The sequence below is a fragment of the Capricornis sumatraensis genome, chromosome 20 (assembly GCF_032405125.1).
Source record: "Capricornis sumatraensis isolate serow.1 chromosome 20, serow.2, whole genome shotgun sequence".
Classification (NCBI taxonomy): Eukaryota; Metazoa; Chordata; class Mammalia; order Artiodactyla; family Bovidae; genus Capricornis; species Capricornis sumatraensis.
Window position 1 is genome coordinate 53850189 of NC_091088.1, and position 27248 is coordinate 53877436.

Sequence of the window (27248 nt, forward strand, 5' to 3'; positions counted from 1 at the left end):
AGGCCGTGCTCAGACCACCATCCACCGTCAGAGCAGCTGCTCCCTCCCCGCAGTCCGGGCTGGGATGGGGGAGAGGCAGGGGTCCCGGGCTGAGAGCTAGGAGAAGGTGGCCACCTGCATCCACTGGGCGAGAGGAGACAGCAGGGGTGAGGCTGGGGGGCTCCCGGCACTCCCCCTACCTCCACCTGTGCCCTGCATTCCAGGCTCACCTGTCTGTGGGTCAGGCAGACGACCCCCTCACCCCCATCCAGGTACTGGCTGCAGTGGCCTGTGCAGAGAGGGGTGAGGTGAGGACCCACCTGCCTGGTTCCGCAGCCGCGGAGACCGCCTCCCCCTGCCCCACCAGCGCTGGGGAGGGCACTCACGGAAGATGCAGATGAGCTGGGCCATGCAGGACACGAAGCGCTCAAAGTCCACACGCAGGCGGCTGTCACGGTAGCGGCTCGTGAGGGCCTGGGTCAGCTGGTTGTTCAGGTGGAAGCCTGGGGGAGGCCACCTCTGAGGCCCGGCTGCCCCCTGAGCCCACCTCCGGGTCGCACCACCCCCTCTGACTACCCAGGGAATGCAGACACACTTCAGGGGCCTGGTCCCATCTCTGCAGTCCCAGCTCTGCCTCATCCCAGCTGTGAGGCCCCAGGGGCAACTCCCTTCACTTCTCTGGGCCTGTCAAATGGGAACTAGGTCAGCCCTGACCCCATGAGGGTGTGAAGGTGTTAGATGTCTAGAGCTTAGGACAGTATCTGCCGGCACATTGTTACCTCTGTCAGTGTTGTTATCCCTTTAAACTCTGAGAATTTCTGCTAATAGACACTGGAGAATACCTCCGTGCAGCAAAGCATTTTTGCCAGTCCCATATGGAGTCAATATCTTGACACTTCACATCAGGTGCCATTTCTAGAGTTTAGAAATCATCTCTGGGGCTCTGCCCTGGTGGGCCAGTGGTTAAGACTCCTGCTCCCCCACTGCACGAGGCATGGGTTCAGTCTCTGGTCCCTGGTCAGGGAACTAGGATCCCACGTGCGATGAGGTGTGGCCAAAAATAAAGCAAAAAACTATATATATGTGTGTGTGTGTGTGTATATATATATATATATATATATATATATTTAAAGCTTCTTTGACAAGGAATTTCAAGAGAGGCCTTTAAAACCTGGTACTGGTGAACCCCCTTACCAAGGTTACTGGGCCCTAGAGACCAGGACCTGGTTACCCCTCCCTAGGGCCCCCATTGTCCCTACGCACCTGGTAGCCCACACAGGCTATGCCTCATCTGCTCCCCTCACCCACCCACCCCCACTTGACCTAGGGCTTTGTCTCACTGCCTTCTACACTTGATGTTCCCTCCGCCCAGAGCACCATGTCCTCCTCTGGTACACACCTCCTCCAGGAAGTCCTCTCAGATATTCAGCCCCACCCCCACAAGCAGCATCACGCTCCCCTTCTGGGCTCCCACAGCTCCCTGCGCCTCCACGTCCCTGCCCTGACTGTCCTCCTTCCCAGGCTGTCACTGTCATTAGTGACTGTCACTGTCATTAGTGGCTCTGGGACTAAGCAGGGGAGAGGTCTGGAAAAGGCGCCTGGTCACCACAGAATCCCCAGCATCAGCCAGCACAGGGCCTGGAGCAGGGCGGGGTTCGGGGGTGTTCCTGGAGCAGTGGACAGGATAAGGTCAGAGCAGGTTCTGCCTGGCCCCCCCAGCGCAGAGCTGCCAGGGTCTTCCCGCCATGACTTCCTGCTGGCCGCTCCCTGGCATTCCCTCCACTACACGCAGCCTTCCGCTTGCCTGCCAGCTCCAGCCTCACACACACCCTGATCCTGGACTTGCCTCTCCCTCCTCCCGCTGATAAGTGCTAAAGAGCTGTCCTGTCCTTCCCCCACCAGTCTCCTCTCTGACCACCTCTCCCTCCCCACTTGGCCCCAGCCATACCACCCCACCCCCACCCCCTGCTCAGTCCTCCTCTCATCACTGAGCCCCGCCGTTCTCTCCTCTCTTCACACTGGCCTCTATAGCGCCTTTTCACTGCCTTTCCCTCTGGACAGCTTTTCCCCAGCGCCCCCAGGCTCACTCCCCGTCCTTCAGATCTCTGTTCAGCCATCACTTCAGCGAGGCCTTCCTTGCCCGCCCTGTCTTAACCCGCACCCCGCTCGCTGCATGTCCCAGCATCCTGGCCTGCTTCCTTTCCCCACCACAGACCTCCTCACCAGCGGGCACTCTGCTCGTTGGTGTACACGCACCACCGGAACGTCAGCCTCGCGAGAGCAATTTTTTCTGCCTAGACTGACACAAGCCCCCTACCGAGGGATGCTGAGTGAATAGCACAGCCTTCCATCCTCACCTCCTGTCTACCTGGGACTCTGTTTCTCAGGCTCACGTCTCCCCATCTTCTCTGACTCCATCTCCCCCACTGTCTTCTTCGTGTTCAGTCACTCAGTCGTGTCTGACTCTTTGCAGCCCCATGGACTGGAGCACGCCAGGCTTTCCTGTCCTTCACCATCTCCCAGTGCTTGCTCAAACTCATGTCCATTGAGTTGGTGATGCCATCCAACCCTCTCATCCTCTGCCGTCCCCTTTTCCTCCTGCCCTCAATCCTTCCCAGCACCAGGGTCTTTTCTAATGAGTCGGCGCTTGAGTTCCTTTTCTTGTATCTCCCTGGACCTTTGACCCCGCCCTTCTGCCTCTCCGACTCTGGGTCACATCCCCCCCAGCCTCCCATCCCTCCATGTTGCATCCTTCCTTTTGCTATGGCCGATGAGCCCTGGGGCGGGGCGTGGGGTCTGGCAGCTCTGTGTCTGACCCCAGCCTCCATTCCTTCCATGCAAGGTGAGGTGGGGGGCAAATCGCACTCCCACACCTTTTCTAACTGTGTGGCCCTGGAAGATGTGGGTCTCTGGCTCTGTGCCGTGGCTAGGGTTTTGTGCTCCCACACAAATAGAAGGGGATTGTTCTACGTCTCCTGCAAGAACTCAGGAAGCCTCCAGTGAGAGCCTTCGTTTAGGTGACCTGGCCTGAGTGAATAGAAGCTAAGTTCCCAGCATTAAGCCCTGTGGGCGCCATTCCACAGGCTCCTTCCTGCCACCCTCTGTATGAGCCATTTTGCAGAGAGGAAAACAGAGGTTCCAGGAGGTGGACTCAAGAGCCCAGGGCCACCCAAGGAGTCCAGGACATTCTACTCTGAGGCCTTGTGGGCTGAGGCCTCTCAGACACCAGTTCCCAAGGCCCCCACTTCCCCTCGGGGGAGGCCCCACTCCCACAGCGCCCTCCTCCCCCCACACAGTGGAGTTCCCCCTTCGGACCTCTTTTAGGGTCACCCAGTTCCTGCACAAACTAAGGTGTGGGCTTTGTGGGTGCGGGGGAGGGGTGTGGGGGAGGTGGGGGGAGCAGATCCATCCCCAGGAGCCCCCAGGACCTCTGTCCATACCCGCCGCATTCAGCGCCAGCCTCAGCTCATAGGAGTTCATGGTTCCAGAGGCGTCCTCGTCGAACTTATCGAATGTGGCCTGGGCAGGGAGGTCTGGGTCAGTCCCACCCCCGGGTCCCGGAGCACCCTCAAGAAGGCTGAAAGGGGGCCTGAGTTCCCACCCACCCGCCTCCCTTTCTTCCTGGCTTTTCTATGCCAGCAGCTGAACCACTTTGGGTCTCTGTTGCCCACGTAAAGTGGAAATAATAGTACCAGCAGTAATAGGCGGGTTGTGGGGACAACATGAGATTCTACCCACAAAGGGCTCAGTGAACAGTAGCTTGTCACTTGTAGCGTGGGAAGGCCTGTGACTGTTCTCCTCACAGAGGTCCAAAGCAGCAGGAATGATGGCCTCCCAGCCGTAGACCAGCAAAGGCCCGCTCAGATCACATAGCCAGAAAGGGGCTGAGCTGGAAGCTGGGGTTCCAACCCAGGATCAGAGTGCCCCCTAAAGGGACAAAGTGGTGCTAGTGGTAAAGAACCTGCCCGCCAATGCAGGAGACAGATGCGGGTTCAATCCCTGGGTCAGAAAGATCCCCTGGAGGAGGGCATGGCAACCCAGTCCAGTATTCTTGCCTGGAGAATCCCATGGACAGAGGAGCCTGGCGGGCTATTGTCCACAGGGCCACAAAGACTCAGACACGACTGAAGCGACTTAGCGCACGCAGGCAAAGGGACAACAACGGCGGTAGGGGCAGGACATCCTCGAGGCTGGCGTGGTGCCGGCCGGTTCCCCCTTCTCCCCTGGGATCCCGCTAGCCCACAGTGCACCTAGGTCTATTAGTAAAGGTTCCTGGCCCTCCAGGAGGAGGTGCCCCGCCCAGTGCCCTACCTTACCTGCCACTCCAGGAGGTGGCCCCAGAGCTGCTGGAAGTGGTACAAGTCCAGACTTCCCCCATGCTGGGGAGGGAGCATCTGGTTAAGGTCAATGTCTCCAGAAGGGGAGCCGAGGCCATTCCCCCTCCCTGGGCACTGCCCCCATAATATACCCCAAAACACTGCAGCAGCTGCTCACAGGTCCTGAGCCCGATTTCTCTGGGGGTCTGGGCATGGGCCCTGGCTACAGGGAAAACAAAAAGATAGCACTTCCCACATCCTGGTCATCACGGTAAGTGCTCAGGATTATTGTTATCTCTGAAAGTCCTGCGACTGATGAAAACTAGCAGAGCTGGGATTTGAACCCAGGCAAGGTGGTCTGGGTCAGTGCTTAGGGCAGCGACACTCCCTGCTTCTCCCTTAGAGGAACGGAGGCTTATGAGTGGCCATGGTCTTGGCCACAGGTCCCATCACAGGATCCACAGTTCCAGCCACAGGGGAGGCGCTGGCAAGCTGAAGCCAGGGTTCCCGTGGCCTTTCTCCCAGCAGCATCGTGGATGGACACACATGGGGGCTCCGGGTGTCCACTCTTGGTCCCCAACTCACCAGGCTCCAGGGCGATGCTTAACAAGATCTGGAGCTGAGGGGCGCCAAGTTCTTCCTCCTGGCGAGGACAGAGCTGGTTGTGAGGCTGCACTCAGGTAGTCATTCAACAAACAGCCCAGGGTGGGGGGCGGGGGGGGGGAGGGTGGGAGTGGGGGGTGGGCCGGACAGCGCGCTGGGAGGTGCTGGGACATGGCAGAGCCTGAGAGAGCCCCGGGCCTGTCAGAGCTCCTGGTCCATGAAGGGAGAGAGATGTGTCCAGAGAGAGGTCAGGGTTGCAGTGGGGAAGCCCTGGGCTGCTGGAACTCGCAGAGGGCAAGTGGCTGGCTAGCCTGGGGAAAGAAAAGGCCTCAGCCTGGCAGGGGTTGTGAAGGGAGAGAAAGCAGTCCAGGATACAGACTGAGCAAAGGCCCTGTGGCAGGGAAGAGCTGTGAGTGTTTTGGCAAAAGAAGTTCGTGATATTTAAGCACAGAGAGACTGGAAAACTAAACGAAATGAGATGTTTATGGCGAGGGGGGGAGAGGAGGGAGCCCGCTTAGCCCTGCCCCGCCTCCTCACCTCTCCTGCCAGCTCCTGAAAAAGCTGCTGCAACTCCAGCTCCAGGGGAATGTAGGGGACCTGTGGGGTTGGGGGTAGTTCAGTTCTGGCCAAGAAGTTCCACGCCGCCCCCTTCCCCCGCCTCTCCCGCCCACATACACACACCATAGCGCCCCTTTCCCAGAGCCGCGCCTCACCATAAGCGCGTGCAGGTCGGCGCTGATCACGTCATCTACCTCCCTGCAAATTACAGACGGGAGATGGGGGAGGGGGCGCTCAGCCCGCGGCTGAGGATATGGAGCACTCGGGGTCTCAGCTGAGACTCAGGTTGGGTTTAGGTGGGATCCTGGGGGCCGGGGCTGACGCAGGCGGGGCTGGGGATCCCGGGAGGCGGGGCTAGGGATCCCGGGGGCGGGGATATGGATCCCGGGGGCGGGGCTGGGTGTCCAGCTCACATGGCCGTGTGGCGGCGCTCAGAGAACACGCGCAGCGTGAAGTCGGCCTCATCGCCGGCACGGGCGGCGCTGGGCACCACCAGGTAGTGGCCCGGGCGCAGGCGACAGCGGCGGCTCACGTCGCGGCGGGCGCAGAATGGTGAGCGGTCGGCGCGCAGCAGGCCGGACAAGTGCGCGCGACTCCGCGGGGAGTCCCACAGGCCCAGTTGCTGGGGGGGGATAAGGCAGCGTGAGCACCACCGTCCAAGTTCACCCCATCCGACCTCCGACCCACTGCACCCTCCACACCGCCCTGGACAAACCCACTGGTCACCGATCACCCGAAGCGCGCCTCAGGCCCCCAGGTTGTAGGAGCAGCTGGGGCTGGTTCAGGGATGGATGGAATCTGGGGTCTTTTCTGATACCCACCTCCTCTGGGATCTGCAAGAAGGAAGAGGCAGGGGAGTCAGGGCCCCGGGAGGCAGCCAAGGGGCGGAGCCCTTCCGAGCTCCCTCCACATCCCTGCCTCTCTTCTCCCCACCCCACCTCTCCTAAAGGCCCTGCCCCTTAGTTCCTGACCTAGCCCCTCCTGCCCACCCCACCCACCTGTGCCCTCAAGTGCCTTCTCTGCTCCCGGATCCACTCCCAAATCCTCAGCCTTTTCTCCAGCCCTTTCTCTGACTCCTTTCTGACCCCTCTGCCCTCTGCCCTCTGCCCTTCAGCCTCTTCTTGAATCTCTGACGTCCTCAACTGTCTCCTGACCCTGACCCTTGGCCCCCATCCACTACCCCTTCGGCCTCCCCAGCCCCTCTCCACCAGCTCAGATCCCGCCTTGGCCTCCTGTATCTCCACGCTTCTGTGTCTTCCCCTCGCCCCCCACCCCCACCTCTGCTCAGCCCAGGGTCCCACCTGGAACACGTGGAAGCCCACAGTCAGGTATTTGAGGCCCTGGGCCCTCAGGCGCCGCTGGTTGCGCTGGATGAGTGATAGGAGAACAGTGCATTTGGGGGTGCGAGCACCCCGCACGGGGCCCCCTGCCCCTGCTGCCCCCCAGCACCCCAAGGATCCATCCTCGTCCTCATCCTCTTCATCAGGCTCCAGCAGCGTCAGCCGGAACTGGGGGTTCATCCAGAAGGTTTCTAGGAAAAAGAGACAGGGTTACCCGGCCTGCCACAGCCCCACCCCTGCTTGCCTTTGGGGCCCCCTCCAGGCCTCACCGGCACCAGGCTGGCTCCCGCCAGAGTTGAAGCCGCGCACCCAGCGGCCTTGGAAGGTGTGGATGTGCCAGCCGCCTCCAGCCGGGCTAGGGCCCAGCACTTCGGGGCTCAGCGAGCAGATCTGGACAGTGTCAAAGTGGCGGAAGAAGTCCAGCAGCTCCATCCTGGACGGTGGCTGGTGGTCAGATGCTGCCCAGGCCCTCACCTCCCCAGGGCCCCAGTCTCCCAAATTATCCCGAAACCCCCTCAATCACAAAGCCCCCTGAATTCCTTAAATGTTGCCAGTTACACGTCAGTCCCCCAAAATAGACCCCTCCAGCTCCCCTAGTGCACGTGTGCTAAATCACTTCAGTGGTGCCCGACTCTGCGATCTTGTGGACTGCAGCCTGCCAGGCTCCTTTGTTTATGGGATTCTCCAGCAAGAATACAGGAGTGGGTTGCCACGCCCTCCACCAGGGGAGCTTCCCGACCCAGGGATGAACCCGGGTCTCTTACGTCTCCTGCATCGGCGGGTGGGTTCTTTACCACTAGCACCACCAGCTCCCCTAGATTTCTCCGCAAATATTGAGACCCTCAGACTCTCTATTACTAACAAGCATCCTTCAGCCCCTCAACTTTGCCACATTTCAAGAAATGCCGCGAGTGTCACCAACTTTCCCTCGATTGTGCTAAATTTCACCCATCCCTCTTCAACCTGTTGAAAATTACTATGCTTCCCAATTCCCCGAATATTACTGCTAATTCTTCAGCTTCCTAAAATAGAACACAGCTTCCCAAATTACCACGGATATGGTCAGTTTCTCTGCCACTTAGGACTTATCTCCATGAACTTCTTTTGTGTCCCTTCAAGCGAGACTTGCCCCCTTCCCTGATCCCAGTAGCCTGGCACCCCTTGCCCAGGCAGACCTGGGACCCTGTCCCACTCACCAGAACTCGCCATCCTCTTTTTTCACCAGCAAGGCATCACGCCACTCTGTAGGGAGCGCATCCCAGCGTGGGCAGCTGGAAAGACTGAGGTGTAAGGGGTGGGCAGGGGGGAGCCAAGCCACCCACCCACCCCAGATCCATCCCACCTGTCACTCCAGGCCCCATTCCACTCCACTCGGCCCCATGGGTTCCGCAGCCGCAGCAGCCGCACCTTAGTGAAGCCCAGTGACACCTAAAGGAGGCATGGTCAGCGGGGAGTCTGGTGCCCGGACACACCTTGCCAGCCCACCCTGGGGATTCCTCACCTTGTGTGTGCCCGTGACTGAATACGCGTGTCCCTTCACCAGCCCGTCGTCTGTCCGGTACTCACCCCGATCACTCTGGGCAGAGGACAGGGGACAGTGAGCCACAGTGGGGGGCAGGAGAGTGCCTGCTCCTCTCTGCACTGCCACCTCCTGTCACCAAGGCGGGTGTCACCCAGAGCGCCTAACTGAATGGCACCAGGCTCCGAGAGGGTCTGGGAGTTGGGGAGGGAAGGCAAGAGAAGGGAGAGAGAGAGGCAGATGGAGACAAGAGGCTAAAACAGATGAGAGAGACAGAGAAACAGGGACAAAGAAAGATACAGAACAAAAAAAAAGAAAGAAAAACACAGAACAGAGAGGAAGAGGCAGGAAAATGCACAGAACAATCACTACTGAGCCGAGGATTAAGCAGACGAATGAGTGAATGAGTTAGACTGACTCAGCGTATGAGCAGGTGATTAGGTCACAGAGGGACACACGACCCAAACTGAGCCCGTGAAAAGCAATCACAGAACGTTCATGGACCTTCTAAGCAGTACTTTTCTTCACCCTCCTCCCACCTGAGTATGGGCTTCCCAAGCGGTGCAGTAGTAGCGAATCTGCCTGCCAATGCAGGAGACCCCAGAGACTCGGGTTAGACCCCTGAGTCATCCCCTGGAGTCGGAATTAGCAATCCGATCCAATATTCTTGCCTGGAAAACTCCACGGACAGAGCGTGGCAGGCTACAGTCCACGGGTGTCGCAAAGAGTCAGATATGACCGGGCAACTAAGCACATACCACCTGAACGGTAGGAGGAACCTGCCTCTGGGGGGGTCACTTTTGTGCCCGTGAGAGAAAAGTTTGCAAGTGAATCTAACCCAGAAGCAGGAATTAAAAAAAAAAAAAAAAAACACCACATTCACAACGTCCACTAAGCACCTGGATCCAGCTGTGGCTGAAGCTTAACTTGTTCTGAGAGCAAATAGATGTCCTTTTGACTGGCTCGTGTTAGATTTGTGGGAGAGAATAAGCCAACAGTGAAAGCAGAGAGGAGAAGGACACAGGACACTGCCTCCTTCTAGTTGTGACTGTGCTCAGATCCTGGTTGGGGGACGGTCTCCATGGGAGTCTGACTCTCTCACCAGGGCAGTGGCCCCCACGAGGGACTCCTTGGCCAGGGCACGGCGCAGGATGGAGAAGAGGCCCGGAGGGTTTGGAGTGTCCTTCTTCAGGTAAAGCACCTCACCTACACCCCCTGTGAAGTCCACAAAAGCCTCATTCATGTGGCCGCCTCGCATCACCTCATAGGAGCCATGGAGCCTGTGGGAGGGGGTCTGGGGTCAGGCATCTGAGGCATGATTGAGTATCTCGGGCAACCCCTAGGATGTGCGGGGTGGGGTGGGGCCCAGGCTGTGAGGTCCCAGTCTGAGGTCCCATCCCCAAAACTGGCAGACTCTTGGAAAAGGCACACCCTAGAAGCCCTGGAAAATCAGGCCGATGGCTCCTGGGGCCAGCAGGAATGCATGATTTGGGCTCATAGGAGAGTTCTGTCAGAATTCTGGGCTTCCTGGGGGCTGTGTCTGATATTTTGAGTCTGTGGGAGATTTCTGCTTTGAGGGTGATCCCTGTGGGCCTTGTCAGGGATTTCAGAGCCACAGAATGGGGAAAAGCAAAGACCTGAGGGTCCCAAGGATTACACCTGATACTTTGGAGGTATCTTGGGTCTCTCGATGGATCAAGAGAGACTGCAGGTCTCTCCAAGGGTAACACTGGGGCCTGACATATGATATTTCAGGCTCCTTCGGAATTACGAGTGTTTAGTGGGATGGCAGAGCCTGGTGGGCTGCCGTCTATGCGGTCCCACAGAGTCGGACACAACTGAAGCGACTTAGCAGCAGCAGCAGCAGCAGTGGGTATCTAAGAATATTTTGTGTAAAATATGGATGGAGGGAAGTGTTCATGATTTGGAAGTCATTAGGTGATGGTGTAACATGAGGATCCTTGGTTTGAGATCTTTGGCGAAGTGTCTAGGGGATCCCAGAAGTCAGGGGGCTCCAGGGGTCTCCTGTGGCCTGAGGGCTGCTGGCTAGGGCTTGAGGTTGCTGCTGGGGGTGTCAGGGTCCTTACTTAGCATAGGCCTTTTCCAGGAGCGGAGCCCAGAACTCGTTCCGCTGATCAGAGCGCACGAACATCAGCTTCCCCTCGCACACAGGCAGCCTGTCGTCCACCACGACGTCCACCCAGCGGCCAAACTGCCAGAGCTGGTGGGCGGGGCAGGCAGGGCTGGGGTTCAGCTTCCCTCCTCCAACCCTGCTGGGCCCCAGCCCCTGCCCCCCGACCCTGCTGTACCAGTCCGGGAACTCCAGCTCCAAGGGGACAGCATGAGCTATGAAATCCATGTCACCCTGGGGCTGAGGCATGAACAGGGGAAGCGAGCTTTACCTGAAAGTGGAAGACACCTGCGTAGCCATGTTGGAAGCCCTGTCCCGGGGGAACCACACGGGACAGGAGTCGGGGGTACAGAGTGAGGGAGGCAGCAGCCGCAAGAAACCAGCAGTTACCTGGGAGGAAAGGCTGGGATTAAGGGAGGGGGAAGGAAGGCGCAAGGGGGAGAGCCTGAGAGGGGTATGGGGGGGGAATGGTGGCGTGGGGTGGGGCAGGGAGGCCAAGGCGGGGCAGCTGCAGGGTCCCGCTGCGACTTGCGGGATCTGGGGGCTCAACATGGATTCAGAGGTCTCACCCAGTCTCCCCTGACACACATCTGTTCGACTCATGTCCTCACAGATGAACTGGGGCTCAGTGCAAAACTCCTGCGGGTGATGAGGAATTCCAGGCCTCAGCCAGGAAGGGGAAGGAAGAAGCCAGGAGGTGAGATGCCTGGGTCCCCTCCTGCCCTCACAGCTCTGGAGTAATGAGCGCCTCCAGCCCCGTGAGAGGCTTGTAAAGCCTGGGGCAGGCGTTTGGCTTCCCTGGGCCTCCCCTGACCCAGGATGGCTGACTGTGCTCTGAGGTGCTCCCACAATGACACTTCCTTCCTCAGACCAGGAGCCCAGCTCCCAACCCCCTCCACCCTCAGACCAGAGGCCCAGCTCCCAACCTCTTCCCTCAGAGCCAGGAAGCCAGTTCCCAACCCCCTCCTCCCTCAGATCAGAGGCCCAGCTCCCAACCCCCTCCTCCCTCAGATCAGAGGCCTAGCTCCCAACTCCCTCCTTCCTCAGGCCAGGAGCCCTGTCCTCAGCCCCCTCCTCCCTCAGACCAGGAGCCCAAACCCCATCCACACATTACGTGGGGCCTCTTCCATTCCACCCCTTTGGCCTTCTCCGAGTGGGGCCCCAGCTGGTCGTAGCCAAGGGCATCAGGGCCAGCAGGGAAGTAAGGATCTCGGAACAGGATCCCCTCATCCAGGCAGGCTGCTCGGATTGCTTTGTAGTTCTGGCCGCGAAAAAGCTTTGGGCCCTTGGTTTCAGGCCCTGTCTCCTCGTTAACCAACTGGATGGTGACTCTCCTGCTGCCACACGCCATCCGGACACTGTGGGCTCACAGGCTGGCGGCAGGCCCTTTAACCTCCTGAGTCACAGGGGCGGGGCCTCCCCTCTATCTGAACGCAGATGGGGGTCTTTAAGCAGCGAGGAACCTTCCCTCGTTAATACTAATTGAGGGTTTGGGGTTCCGGGGAGCAAGGACGCCTCTTCAGTGGTTTCCGCCTCAAGGCGTGGGCCCTTCAGTTGTGGCCAGGGCGGCAGTTTAATGGGCTTGGCCAGCAGTCGGTTTGGAAGGTGGGCAGAGCTGAGGGAGGACCAGATGCCACTGTGGGAGTGCCTAGGAGGTCAGTGTGGAGGGCGCGTCTCTGCCAGCTTGTCCCTGCACACCTCCCTCTGTGGACGGAGGAAGGCAGGTTTGGGGAGACAGACGTCTTCACCTCTGTCTCTCTGTCTCTCCATCTGACAGCTTCTCTCTCTACCTGCCACCATATCTCTCTCTTCTCTTTTGGCCTCCGTGTCTCTTTCTGTCCATCCCTCTTGGCTCATTTTGCCTTTTCTCCATTTTTTGTTTATCTGTATCTGTGTCTCTGTAGCTCCTGCCACCTCCATTTCTCTCTTCACACCTCTTCCTGATTCTCTTTCTCTCTGTATCTGTCTATCTTGTGCATGCCCCACTGTCTGTCCCTCGCCATTTTCCCCCCAGTCACCTAAAGGGACTTTGAGCCCTCAGGACTCCTGTCTCTCCCCTCCTCCACTTGGTTGAGGTCTACAAGGCAGACCTCACCTTGGTTGCCCCAGGTTGACCATGCAGGGGCTGCTCTGCACCTACCTGTCCTAGACTGGGAGCCAGGCCCACCAGAGGCCATGACACCCCATCCTTCCCATCTGTGGCTCAGGGCTCAGTGGAGCAGTATTTCCCCAGAAGGATGATGGAGCTTGGTGGAATGGCTGGAAGAAGGACTTTGGTTCTTGTCTTCTTTGAAGAAAGAATTCAGTGAAGAGACCAAGAATAATGAAAAAGATAAAAGTGTTTATTAGGAGCAAAGCACCTATAGCAGAGCAACAGGGATTGTGCACAATAGAGGTGGATTATATTGCTTGAATCGGAGAAGGCAATGGCACCCCACTCCAGTACTCTTGCCTGGAAAATCCCATGGATGGAGGAGCCTGGTAGGCTGCAGTCCATGTGGTCGCTAAGAGTCGGACACAACTGAGTGACTTCACTTTCGCTTTTCACTTTCATCCATTGGAGAAGGAAATGGCAACCCACTCCAGTGTTCTTGCCTGGAGAATCCCAGGGACAGGGGAGTCTGGTGGGCTGTCGTCTATGGGGTCCACAGAGTCGGACACGACTGGAGCGACTTAGCAGCAGCAGGTTGCTTGAATAGGGACAGTTTTTAGGTTTGTTTTTTTTTTTTCCTGGCCAGTCATCTCCATATATGGTCCTGGTATGGGCACACATCTCTCAACCAAGATGGATTCCAGCTGGCGTCTTCTCCCTCCTTTTGTCTTTCCCCTAGACCAAAGGCCTTCTCTGTGTATGCATTGAGTTGGGAAAACCACAAGAATGCAGCGAATCAGGACCCACTGCTCCTGCTGGTATCCTATCTTGGAGCATCAGCAGGAGACCAGCTGCAGCTGCTCAGCCTGGGGCCTGATCTTCTGTCTCAGATTCCTCCTGAGAGATGTGGATCCCCCCAAATCTTATTGGGAGGATGATGGACAATGGTCCATCTTCTGTAGCTTCTTCAGGCTGACATTGGACTTATACACCCCACCTAATCAGGGCCATGGAACACTCTTGTCAAGGGGCCCCAGGGCAGCTTCTGCTGTTTGGTTTGATTTGGAGAGTCAGGATTGGTTTCAGAGAATCACTGGAATCCTTCTATCACCATCATCTTGAATTGCTGTAACCTGGAAAAAGCAAACTCAACAAGCAGATTAAAAAGACAAGCGTTGAAGATCAGTCTGTGAACAGCCTCTGCTCTACCCCTCAGATAAGGGGCTGTCCAAGGCCCCTCGTAACCCTAACATGGCCCAGAGGGACTCCAGAAAGTCTCTCCCCCGGAGTGGTGTAGGATGCTCAGGAAGAGCTAGGAAAGCATGTGAGATCAAACGCTGTTCTAATTGGCAAGTGAGAAGCGCAGTGAAGTTATGGGTTCAAGGTTTACCACTGACACCAGTTACTGAGCAAATTTAGAGGAAAGAGGCCCATTTTGAGAAATCAGGATGGAATAAATGGCTCCAGTATTGATTAAAAATTTGATCTTCTGGACATAGTCTATGCTGGTCCAGTGGCTAAGAATCTGCCTGCCAATGCACGGGACATGGGGTTCGATCCCTGGTCTGGGAAGATTCCACATGCCAGGGGGCAGCTAAACCCATGGGTCACAACTACTGAAGCATAGGCACCCTAGAGCCTGTGCTCTGCAACATGGGAAGCCGCTGCAGTGAGAAGCCCACACACCACAAGCAGAGAAAGCCCACGTGCAGCAACAAAGGCCCAGTGCAGCCAAAAATAAATAAATAAACTAAATAAACAAAAAACCCAAAGTCGTTTAGAACAATTCTTAAAATTAATCTTATCTGCTTTGTTAAGGACCACCCAGGGAAAATTCCCTGGTGATCCATTGTTTAAGACTTTTCCCTTTCAATGCAGAGGACTCAGGTTCCATCCCTGTTCAGGGAAATAATTTCCTGTATTCTGTGAAAAAAAAAAAAGGACTGCACAGGATTCCTCGATGGGGACAGACATCTCCTTGGGGGTAGAGGGGAGCTGCTGGAATCCCTGGGGCACCTCAGCTGTCCAGCATGGCCATTTCAGGAGCAGAAGCCCCCCCTTTCCCATCTGGGACTGAGGTCACTCCCTTCTCCAGAGCCTGGTCTCTTTCCAAGCTGAGCATGGCCCGGGGGGCTCCTGGAATCCACACGCCTGGTGGCAAGTTGACTTACATTTGAAGCATTCCCCCTTGTTGGTTTTACTTCCAGATGGATGGGTGAATTTTCCTGAGGTTGCAAAACGTGGCTGACAGCAACTGCTATCAGTTGAGCTTGAACCCTGGCCTGCCTTTTCTCAAACTGAGCTCTTTCTTCCTCTTCCTCAGTTTGATCTTGATTATTAAGTACCCCAAGGCCATAAAGAAGTCTGAGCACTGAAGAATTGATGCTTTCAAATTATGGTGCTGGAGAAGACTCTTGAAAGTCCCTTGGACTGCAAGGAGAGCAAACCAGTCAACCCTAAGGGAAATCAACCCTGAATACTCATTGGAAGGACTGATGTTTAAGCTGAAGCTTCAATACTTTTACCATCTGATGTGAACTCATTGAAAAAGGCTTTGATGCTGGGAAAGATTGAAGGCAGGAGGAAAAGGAGATGACAGAGAATGAGATGGTTGGATAGCACCACCAATTCAATGGACATGAACTTGGGTGAAATCCGGGAGATAATGAGGGACCGGGGGCCCTGGCATGCTGTAGTCCATGGGGTTGCAAAGAGTCAGACACAACTGAGTGACTGAACAACAACAAAATTGCCTAGGAGGGGATTTCCCTCCTAAGTGATCCTGTGGCTGAGACTCTGCGCTCCCAGTGCAGGGCACCCAGGTTTGATCCCTGGTCAGGGAACTAGATGCCACATGCTGCAACTAAAAGATTTTAAAAATAAATAAGTATTTTAAAAAGTCTGTTAGGAGAAGGGCACATGTACTTTGACTGTGCCTTCACCATTTGCCACTTCCCTAAGAGGACATATTTTCCCTGATCTGGGGCGATAGGAAGTCCCACTCTAGGTTACTCCAGCAGGACTAGTCTTCTCATCCTGGGGCAGCAGCCGTTGTAAACAAGCACAGGGGACCTGGGATCGGTCAGTGGAATACACACTTGTAGGAGTAGGAGGGGCTCAGTTTCCTTCCTGAGAGTTGGTGGGTGTGGTTAAAGAGGATGGTCTAAAATGGAGGAGAGTACATATGGGAGGAAAAAAGCACGTGTGGAAGAGCTCACAGGTAAACCCAGAGTGAGCTGCATGCAATAGGGGCAGTTCTGTTGCTCAGTCGTGTCCAACTCTTTTGTGACCCCATGGACTGTAGCCCACGAGGCTCCTCTGTCCATGGGATTTCTTAGGCAAAAATACTGGAGTGAGTTGCCATTTTCTTTTCCAGGGGATCTTCCCGACCCAGGGATTGAACCTGGGTCTCCTGCATTGCAGGCAGATTCTTTACCACTGAGCCACCAGGGAAGCCTTGGGGCAGCTTAAGTTGCTCATATAGGGGCAGTTTTCCAGGTTGTTTTTCTGGCCCAAGATCTTCATATTTTGTCCTGGAGTGGGCCCTCATCACTCAGCCAAGATGGCATCCAGCTGGCATCTTCTCCTTCCTTTGTCCTTCCTCTAAACTGAGGGCCTTCTCTGCATTTGTGTCAGGCCAGGAAATCCACAAGAATGCACAGAATCAGGACCCAGTGCTCCTGTTGGTACCCCATCTCAAAGCATTAATAGGAGTCCAGCTGCAGCACCTCAGCCTGGGGCTTATCTATCTCCCATCTTAGAGCTGTTAAGACAAATGGGAAAAATTGGTTTCAAGTGGCCAAAATTCACCAGTTTTCATCCCAGAAGCCTGTCCACTCTCAGCAGACAGGGGGTGGTCTCCTGCCCTAACAGAGCCTCATCTCCTCTGTGACACTAGATGAACTTCAGCCCTCTGGGATCTTTCCCTCCAGATGGACCAAAAGATATTGTCTGTGTCCTGGCTGTGTGCCCACCAAAGAGGGGTTATAAACAGGTTTTCTTCCTATAGGATTGCCAAGACCAAACCCTCACACAAGGCAGGTGGCAGGGTCAGAAGCCAGAGGCGTGCATGCGTGCTAAGTCACTTCAGTCGTGTCCAACTCCCTGCAACCCCACAGATGGTAGCCCACCAGACTCCTCTGTCCATGGGATTCTCCAGGCAAGAATACTGGATTGGGTTGCCACTTCCTACTTCAAGGGATCTTCCCGATCCAGGGATCAAACTGGTGTCTCTTATATTTCCTGCACTGGCAGGCTGGTTCTTTACCACTATCGCCACCTGGGAAGCTCAGGAGCCAGAGGGCCTGGGTTCAAATTTCAGCTCTGCCACTTAGAACTGTGTGTTGTGAGCAAGTCACTTAACTTCTCTGTGCCTCAGTTTCCTCATCTCTGTAATGGGGGTGATAATAAGACTTACCTCTGAGTGCTGAGAAACAAACAAGTTGATGTGTGGGACCTGTTCAGAACAGTGCCTGACACGCAGTTGGTGACCAGTGAACCTTTAAGATCATGGCTACATCCTGCGACCCCAGCCACGGCCACCAACCACCACTGGCTCTGGAGGTCATCTCTGCCATTTTCCTGGTCACTTCCACCGTTCCCTATCAGTTCTCTGTTCTCACCCCACGAGGTCACAGCGCTCTCCCCTTTATTTGCCCCAAAGTATCACTAACAGTGGCTGCTGTTGTTCAGTTGCTCAGTCGTGATCAACTCTTTGCGACCCCATGGACTGCAGCACACCAGGCTTTCCTGTCCATCACCATCTCCCAGAGCTTGCTCAAACTCATATCCACTGAGTCAGTGATGCCAGCCAACCATCTCATCTTTTGTCGTCCCCTTCTCCTCTTGCCCTTAAGCTCTTCCAGCATCAGAGTCTTTTCCGATGAGTCAGCTCTTTGAATTAGGTGGCCTGAGTACTGGAGCTTCAGCTTTAGCGTCAGTCCTAGGGGAAAGCTTTTAGTAAAACTTGACTGACACCTTGTTAACTGTTAGATGCCCTGGGCTCCTTCCCGCTTCTCCTCTGGCCCCTCCTGAAAGGCCCCTCCAGGCTGCTGCTCTTCTTAGCTCCCCTCTGGCTGCCATGCTGGAGGATTCACATTCCACCACCAAGAGTTCTTGTGATTACCACTCCCCAAATCTCTCCTTGAACCCAGAGTCAAATATGCTTTCCCCAGCCAAGCTAAGAAAAATGGACTGATGTTACTGGGCTGTTTCTGAACCCAGCACTCCTTACCTCTTTCTGGAATCAGTCACCCCATTATGTTTGTGGGACCCACGGGTCCCTTACTCTCAAGCCACATGGCTCTGGTTGGGCTGGCCCCTCCCACCTGCTCCAGGGAAGCGCATGTGACTCAAGCCAGCCAATCAGTGCGCCTCACCACCTCCTCCACGTTCCTTGTTTCCGCGCCTGGAAGTGAGGATAGCGCTTCTCTTTCCCTGAGGCCCCTAAGCAGGGGGGATGAAAGCCCTGAGTGGCTCAGCTCTACCTGGGCCATGTTGTCAGGAGACCCTGCCTGAGAATGAGGACGCCGCTGAGAGAAGCAGAGCCAGAAATAAGATTCCCTGGAGTATAGAACCCTTCCGTCTGGGTGTGCTCAAAACCAGACTTTTACATTCAGAGTCAATAATTCTCTCTTTCCCATTTTTATTTATTTATTTTTGTCAACCAAATAAAACCTTCCTAATTCAGTTGACATGGTCTCTGTAGCGGTGCACCAGCCGGAATGTTGATTAACTCATTTCCCTGTGGAGTAAGGAATCTGACACAGCCGTGGAGTCAGGGGTCCGGTGCCAATTACCCAATTTATACCCCTGCTTCCTGACCTAACCAGCAAAGTAGAGTGTTCCTGTCTCATCAAGTTAAGGAGAAAAATAAAAAGGTTTTGTCTGTAATGCTAGCCAAATTGAAAAAAATAAAAAGGTTTTGTCTGTAATGCTATCATGTAAATGAAGACATCCCATGGAGAGCAGATATTTATTATAAATAGGATAACATGTGCTTACTATTTGCCGAGCACTTGCTGTGACTGTGTACACTAGGCACTATCCTAAGCTCTTCATAAATATGATCTCATTTAATCCACATACCAACCTTCAGAGATATCTCCATCACCTCTGGCAGCTATAGCAAACACCACAGACTATCCGCTCACACAACAGATGATTATTTCTCAGTTCTGGGGCCTGAGCATCCCAGATCAGAGTGTCAGTGTGGTCAGGTTCTGCTGAGGGCTCTCTGCCAGGCTTGCACATGGCCACCTTCTTGATGTATCTTCCCAGACAGAAGAGAGATCTGGGGTCTCTTCGTCTTCTTTTTTTTTTTAATTTTAATTAAAAAATTTGTTTCTTTCATTTGGAAGATTTACAGTTTCTCATTGTGCTTAGTTCTATACCCCCCCCCCTTTTTTTTTCCTGGCTATTGCTGCATGGCTTGTGGGACTTTAGCTCCCTGACCAGGGATTGAACTTGGTTTTCAGCCATGAGAGTGCTGAGTCCTCACTACTGGACCACCAGGGAATTCCCAAAGATTTCTTAAACAGGACACAAAGGCACACACCATAACAGAAAAAAAACCCAAAAACTGATATTGTGGAACTCATCATTAAATACTTCTGCTCTGAGAAAGGCATGAACAGTGAAAAGACTTTAGGTTTTTCAGTCTGTTTACACAGAGGCGAATACATGTTACATATTCACAATACATATATTTGGCAAAGGACTATATCCAGAAAGTATAAAAAACTCATATATTAATAATAAGAAAGCAAACAATCCAATTAAAGTCGGCAAAAGATTTGAATAAACAAGTCTCAGAATACACACATGGCCGCCAAGCATATGGAAGGATGCTCAACGTGAGTAGTTACAGGAAAATGCAAAGATGCAAATTAAAACTACAATGAGACACAAATACAGGTCCACTTGAATGGCTACAATTAAAGAAACCAACAAACCTGGCCATACTACATGCTGATGAGCGTGTGAGGTACCAGAGCTTTCATTCATGGCAGGTAGGGATGTAGCATGGTTCAAGTACACTGGAAAACAATTTGACAGTTTCTTAGAAGGCAAACATACACTCATCATTTGACCCAGCAACTCAACTCCTAGGTATTTAATCAAAACTTATGCACAGGTACTTCCCCGGTGGTCCAGTGATTAAGGCGTTCTTTCCAATGCAGGGGATGCGAGTGGGATCCTTGGTCAAGAACCTAAAATCCCCCATGCCTCATGGACAAAAACCCAAAACATAGAAGCAATATTGTAACAAATTGAATAAAGACTTTAAAATCTGTGCACATTTTAAAAAGTCTTAAAAAAAATTACGTCCACACAAAGATTTGTCCACACCACTGTAGTTCATAATCACTAACACTAGAAACAACTCCAAAATCCATCAACAGGTGAATAGGTAAACTGCAGTGTGGTCATACAATGGATTACCATTCGGACAAAAAGAATGACTGACCACTACATGCAAATACATGAATGAACTTCAGAAACATGCTGAACAGAAGTAGCCAGGCAGAAAAGAGCACGTCCTACACTGTTATACCAGGTTTAGAGCAAGAAGAACCAGTTTATGATGATAGTAAACAGATCAGTGGCTACCAGTTGCTAAGGGTGCTTGAGAAGAGGTGTTGGAAATATTCTGTGCCCTGACTGTGATGCTAACCCCACAACCATATGGATTTGTCAAAACTCATGGCACTGTACACGCAGGGTGAATTTTATTGTATGAGCAATATACCTCACAGCTATACTCCAGTATAAAATAAAAAGTTTAAAAAAGAAAAATCAGACATATAGAAATCATTAATATGTATGTATTGTAAAAAAAATACACCTCAATAAAGCTGATATTAAAAATTGAAACAAGAAAAGAAATAAAACATGATTTCCCAGTGGTTTAGACCCCAAGCTGTGGAACTCCTTCACCTGGCTCTGGTCCCTGCTCCACCATCTACATGATATGTCACCCTGATCAGGTCACTTTACTTTCTTGTGCATCAGATGTCTCCTTTACAAAATAGGAATAATAAGACTGTACTATACTGCTGCTGCTGCTGCTAAGTCGCTTCAGTCGTGTCCAACTCTGGGCGACCCCATGGACTGCAGCCTTCCAGGCTCCTCCATCCATGGGATTTTCCAGGCAAGAGTACTGGAGTGGGGTGTCATTGCTTTTTCCAATACTATACTGTGATCATGACCACACACTCATTTCACTGATGAAGTTAAGCTTGAGTGAGTAAGTGAAGTCGCTCAGTCATGTCCGACTCTTGGTGACCCCATGGACTGTAGCCTACCAGGCTCCTCCCTCCATGGGATTCTCCAGGCAAGAGTACTGGAGTGGGTTGCCATTTCCTTCTCCTAGGGGATCTTCCTGACCCAGGGATCGAACCCTGGTCTCCCGCATTCCAGGCAAACGCCTTAACCTCTGAGCCACCAGGGAAGCCCAGCCACAAAAAAGAACGAAATAACGTCATTTGCAGCAATTTGGACGCAGCTAGATTATAACTTGGATTGAAACTAGAGATTATCATACTAAATGAACTAAGTTAGAAAGAGAAAGACAAATACCAAATGATATCACTTCTATGTGGAATCTAAAATATGACATAAATGAACCTATCTATGAGACAAAACCAGAATCACAGACATAGAGAATAGCTTGGTGGTTGCCAAGGGGGAGGGATGGAGTGGGAGGCTGGGATTAGCAGATGTGAACTATTACATACAGGCTGGCTAATGTAGGATATATACAGGATAACAAGGTCTTACTGTGTAGTACAGAGAACCATATTCAATATTCTGTGAGAAATCATAAATGGAAGAGAATATTTTAAAAAGGAATCTGTATGTATATATGTATGGAAAGCTGAATCACTTTGGTGTACAGCAGTGATTAACACAACACTGTAAATCAACTATACTTCATTTTGAAAAAGAAACAATTTTTAAAATTAAAAAAAATTATTGTCTTTCTATAAATGAAAAAAAATGTATCTATCTCAGAGTGTCATTTTAAGGACTGAACAAATGGTTAGCACAGTGACTAACACATAGTAGGGACTCAGGAAATATTGGTTAAATATGTACATAAATATATATATTCCAACTTCCCCAGAATGTACAATGTAGATAAATTATTACAGAAAAATGCCTAGATGGAAGTACACTAATATATCGAGCAGTTATTTCAGAATGGTGAAATTGTGGGTGATTCAAAAAATCTGGTTAAAGATTGTACGGTAAATAGGCATATATTTTCTAACCGCAATGGAGACTGTAAAGAAAGGTAAAAGCTTTGGGCTGTGGCACCCCACTCTAGTAGTCTTCCTTGGAAAATCCCATAGATGGAGGAGCCTGGTAGGCTGCAGTCCATGCGGTCGCTAGGAGTTGGACATGACTGAGCGACTTCACTTTCACTTTTCACTTTCATGCATTGGAGAAGGAAATGGCAACCCACTCCAGTGTTCTTGCCTGGAGAAGCCCAGGGACTGGGGAGCCTGGTGGGCTGACGTCTATGGGGTTGCACAGAGTCGGACATGACTGAAGTGACTTAGCAAGTCCAAGGAAACTGAAAAACTAAAGTACAGGTTGCACGCTGGGGATGCTTTGACACCAATAGACATCCAGGGGGCCTCAAGTGGCCTAAACTGTGTTACTCCTTACAATGGAGCTGGGGAGCCAGCAAAGTGAATGAAGACGCCAAGTCCCAGTGTAGGGAAATGCAGCTGAGTTTTGCGTGTTGACTACGAGTCCTTCTACTTTGCTGCGTTCATTCATTAAACTTTTAACAATAGGGTGAGGGGAACTTTGGGCTCCCCCGGTGGCTCAGCCGTAAAGAATCTGCCTGCAACGCGGGAGACACAGGAGATTCGGTTCGATCCCTGGGTCAGGAATTGCCTGGAGAATCCCATGGGCAGAGGAGCCTGGTGGGTTATGGTCCATTGGGGTCACAAAGAGTTGAACACGATTGAAGCGACTTAGCACACACGCACAGGGAAAATTTTAGGGACTCCTACTTATAAGATCATATCATATATATGATATAATTCATATATATATGTATTTCTTGACATGACAAAAAAGTTTTAAATATAACATAAACTTCAGTTTTTTCCTGAGCGATTTATGAATAAGTTGCCAGCATATTGCCTCTTTACTTCCAAATACTTTACTCTGTATTTTGTGCAAATAAGAACATTCTCCACTATATACATGGTAAGACAGAGATGAAACCTGGAAATTAACACAGATGAGTCATTACCATCTACTGCTCAGAACCCAACCACTTTTGTGGTTGTGCCAGTAAAATGCCTTACTTTTCACTCTATTTTCTGAAATTTGTACCATATTGGTATGTTACCTACAAACATTTTAAAATGTTCAATAACGACATGAAAACACATACATAAAATAAAAATTAATTCACTTAACAATGAGCCCTGGAGTCCCAGCGGATGCCAGACTGGTCTCTGCAGGGAACCCCTTATTCCACTATCCCCCAGAAACACACTCAGAAGGGCCGGGCATGGGGATAGGCAGCTGCAGTTGGAGGTTTGCAAAGTGCAGGATAAGTTCGGGTCATGAAAGGGCTAGAACTGGCGCCCGGGGTTGGTGGTCCCACAGGATTTTGCACCCCTCTTCAAGGTGCTTGTGTAAGTCGCTTCAGTCGTGTCCGACTCTTTGCGACCCTGTGGACTGTAGCCCTCCAGGCTCCTCTGTCCATGAGATTCTCCAGGTAAGAATACTGCAGTGGGTTGCCGTTTCCCTTCTCGAGGGGCTCTTCACCGACCCAAGATTGCGATGTGGGCAGCGGCCAGGAGGGGGCAGCATGTCACTGGCTTCCCAAGATTCTAGGCTGAGAAACATCCAGCCAGGGGAGCGGCTCTGGACTTTTCCAGCTCTTGATATGCGGTGCACGCTCCCTCCAACCTCTATCAACTGCTTGAGACCCTCCGCCGCTGCGAGCACCTCAGAGAGGGTGCGGGAGTCGGCGGGGTGGGGGGCGCTCCCGTGGTATGGGCTCCTCTCCCCACAGTGGCCAGAAAATCCCCACCTGGCACTCGGGGCTGACTTGGCTTCTGAGTGTACCTGAAGCCCCCGTACCCCGCTCCAGGATCCCTGGGGGAAGGGGCAGTTCAGGACCATCAGGCGAGCCGAGGAGGAAGTGTGAGAACAGCGCCCTAGACAGCAGCAGGGACACAGGAGCCGGCACTTCGCGTTCCGGGCCCCGCCAGTGCGCGTCTGCCTCCGGGCGCGAACTGGGGGAGACTGTCCCATCTCGGGGCAACGCCCTGAGATCCCAACGCCCGGATCGCTTCCAAGCCTGAACCCGCCCCAGCGGAAGGCTGGAAAGCCTGGGGAGCCAGGAAGCGGGGGCAACTGCACAGCGAGGCCGAGATTCACACGTCATCTCCGCGAGACTGGGGTCTCCAAGGGACCTGTTTGCAGGCTGACCAACCTGGGGGTGGGGGGTGGCTGTTGTACCCTCAGAGGGGACGTCAAGGGTGGGCTTAGTAGTAATGCGTGCTCAGACTCTTTGCAACCCCATGGACCGTAGCCCGCCAGGCTCCTCAGTCCATGAGATTTCCCAGGCAAGAGTACCAGAGCGGGTTCCCAATTCCTCCTCCAGATCTTCCAGACCCAGGGATCGAACCCGTGTCTCCTGCATCTCCTCCACTGGCAGGCGGGTTCTTTACCACTGAGTCACCTGGGAAACCCAAGGGAGGGCTTCAGTTCAGTTCAGTCGCTCAGTCGTGTCCAACTTTTTGCGACCCCATGGACTGCCGCACGCCAGGCTTCCCTGTCCATCACTAACTCCCGGAGCCTACTCAAACTCATGTCCATCGCTTTGGTGAGGGCTTGGGCTCCTCCAGACTCCCTCAGTCAACTCCACCGCATTATCACCTGGCTTCTCCGGAAAGTGCAGCAGGAAGGCGAGTCAGAGCGCCACTCCCACCCTCTACAAGCCTCCAGGAACAGAAATTGCCCTCGGAGATTCAGGGTCGACCCACCTGGGCCACTTTGTGACCCGTTGTCTTTACCTCTCTGCCCTGATAGCTCAGTTAAAGAATCCCCCTGCAATGCAGGAGACCCCGGTTCGATCCCTGGGTTGGGAAGATCCCCTGGAGAAGGGAAATGCTCCCCACCAGTATTCTGGCCTGGAGAATTCCATGGACTGTATAGTGCATGGGGACGCAGAGTCGGACACAACTGAGCGACTTTAACTTCACCTCTCTTAACTTGCTACGCTCGTCTCTATGAAGGAGACACTGACACAGGGCGGCCCACAGATGAGCGACTAACGACTTTATTTGCCATCCAAGACCCCTGCCCCTCGGTCTCCGCCCGCCCTCCTGGGAAAGGCTCAGAAGATCTTCACCAACTCCAGCTGCAGGTCCCCGCCCACCTCCACCGCGCGCACGCGCCCTGGCGGGATCCGGTACCGGAAGTGGTGGTATTCAGAGTCTGCGATCACCGCCTGCGGGGGCGAGGAGACACTGCTTAAGGTTCCCCAGGCAACTGCGGGGTTATTCCCGGCTCGTACCCACACGGCGTGACCTGGGCACGCACGCAAGCCCCCATTGAGAAAGAGGTCTATTATTCAATGAAACTCCTTGTCATGAGGATTAAATGAGTTCATTGTTGACACCTGAGTGCTTTTTAAGCTTTGGCAGTGGATGCAGTTGCCAGGATTCCTGGATGCATCGCCTTCCTCGGACGCACAGAAAGTGAAGAACAGCCCGGGTAGTGGAGGGTCTTCAGTGACCACCCTCGGCTGGAACTTATTCGGGGTCCTGTCTTCCAAGTCGTCCATTCCCCTGTCCCAGAACTGCTACCTCAGACGCCAGTGGACAGGGAACAAGATAGAGGATGTCCACATCTTCCGGCTGGACTCCCACCCTTTGAGCACTTGGCTCTCACTCTCTCGTCCTTGCTCCCCACACATGCCTGCCCTCTGACACTAGTGCGCTTGCGCCAGGGGAGGTGAGGAACTGGGGAGGCCCTGCCCAGCCTTGGCCACACCTTTGCTCCCAACCTCTGCCAAGGGCCTTCCTGGCCTTGCCAAGGGAAGAGATGTGGGTGTCGGAGCCCGCCCTGTGGAAGAGACGCACCTTGAAGCCTTCTTCAGTGGCAATGAGGAGGACGTCGAAGGGCTGCCCTCGCTGGAAGGGAATGCCTGAGCCCCGCTCCTCTGCACCCCAGGTGCCGCGCTCCAGGGCGTTGAAGACCACTGTGGACTCGTCCAGGCGGGGGTTGAAATGCAGGGCGGCATCACTGCCTGGTTCCTCACTGCACAGCAGGTTCACGTAGAACCTGGCAGATGGTGGAGAAGAAGAACATTGGATAGAGGAGTTACCCTTTGCCGGAGCACATCCATATTTATAGGAACCTGAGAGCCACACACCAGGGAAAGAGGGGAAATGGACTGGAGACCGTGGAGCCTGGATTCCAGGGCACCCAAAAACCAGTGGGAGACCTGGACGCACATCCACCTAGACCAGGGCCTGGGTCCCCCTCATTTCCAGAGTCTGGGAGATGCCAAGGACTCATGGTCCTGAAGACCAGGGTGCTCCCAGTTCCCAGAGGGCTGGGACAATATCAGGGACCCCCAAATTCCCAGGCACTGTAGATTCTCAGAAATCTTGAAGATCTCCACCCAGGAATCCCTAGGATTGATTGCCTAGGCCTCCTACATGCCCAGGGAACCTCTGATTCACAGGTTATATTTCCAGAGTGGCTGTGGACTTGGACTTGTCGTGAGATTGCCCTGGAATGCCCAGATTCTTTGATGTAGGGTCCCCACCTGCACAGTCATGGGACAGATAAGTGAAGACATCAGATTCCAGAAGGGCAGAAATAGCCTGAGGATTCCAAGATCCTGGTGGGCAAAGTTGGCCTGGGGCTTTGTTCTCTGGGCTGTAAAAGTGGGGTTCACTGAGCCTGGAAACCTCCCACCCATTACTGCTGAGGCTCGGGGGGTCTCACCTGCCAGCCTTGTCGGGGACTAAACCACGAATTCTCAACACGGTGCCCACTCGGATGCCCTCGGGCAGTGCGGTCTTGTGGGGGACGTTCTGCAGCAGCCAGAGTGGATCAGGGAGGCAGAGGAGAGAGACAAGTGGGTCAGCTGTGGGGAGAACATGAGCAGGACCCAGAGCAGCCGAATCAGAGAGAAGAAAGGGCACAGAGACACGGGAAAGAGAGCCAGGGGCGCAGAGGAACACAGGGACTCAGCAGGCAGATTCTCAGAGGCACAGAAAGATAGACAGCAGGGGGAACCAATGGGGGGAGGGGTGGGAGCATGGGGATGGATTGGGTGAGCCCAGAAACCACAGCCCAGAACATCCTGGCACACCGGGACACCCACTTTCTCCTTGAAACAGAAGCCCTCAGCCAAGCCCCAGCCCCTCCCCTCTGCCAGTGCAGCCTTGGGTCCAAACCCCTCAAGCCCCCACACCGCGAGTACTCACAAAGCTCCCGGCCATGGCTGCAACAGCGGGATGGCAGTGGCGGTGGGGGTATGGCTGCTGGGACCTTAAGTCAAAGCAGGGCGTGCCTGGCCCTGGTGACTCACCCTTTCCACACCCACCACCCACACCTGGCACAGACCCTGGCCCTGGGGGCATGCTGGCCCAGCACCCTCTTTCCAGGGCCTCTGATGCCCCTGCCATCCTGAGGGTTCCCAGGTGTACGGTCC

General features: G+C 53.8%; 2 protein-coding genes across 2 annotated transcripts; both read right to left on the bottom strand.

Annotated features, from left to right (window-relative positions):
• Window positions 1-96: 96 nt before the first annotated feature.
• On the bottom strand, window positions 97-11797 carry CAPN12 (calpain 12). The gene is made up of 21 exons (XM_068992813.1): window positions 11561-11797; window positions 11016-11085; window positions 10718-10836; window positions 10403-10536; window positions 9418-9595; window positions 8298-8372; window positions 8139-8224; window positions 7993-8067; window positions 7066-7229; window positions 6758-6987; window positions 6278-6289; window positions 5870-6078; window positions 5612-5654; window positions 5436-5495; window positions 4881-4938; window positions 4448-4518; window positions 4296-4358; window positions 3420-3498; window positions 366-482; window positions 210-268; window positions 97-123 (listed from the first exon to the last, which is right to left on the bottom strand). The coding sequence occupies exons 1-21, from the start codon at window positions 11795-11797 to the stop codon at window positions 97-99; spliced, it is 2166 nt and encodes a 721-aa protein (XP_068848914.1).
• A 13117-nt stretch (window positions 11798-24914) lies between these two features.
• On the bottom strand, window positions 24915-27036 carry LGALS7 (galectin 7). The gene is made up of 4 exons (XM_068992996.1): window positions 27022-27036; window positions 26537-26625; window positions 25663-25864; window positions 24915-25028 (listed from the first exon to the last, which is right to left on the bottom strand). The coding sequence occupies exons 1-4, from the start codon at window positions 27034-27036 to the stop codon at window positions 24915-24917; spliced, it is 420 nt and encodes a 139-aa protein (XP_068849097.1).
• Between the last annotated feature and the right edge of the window lie 212 nt (window positions 27037-27248).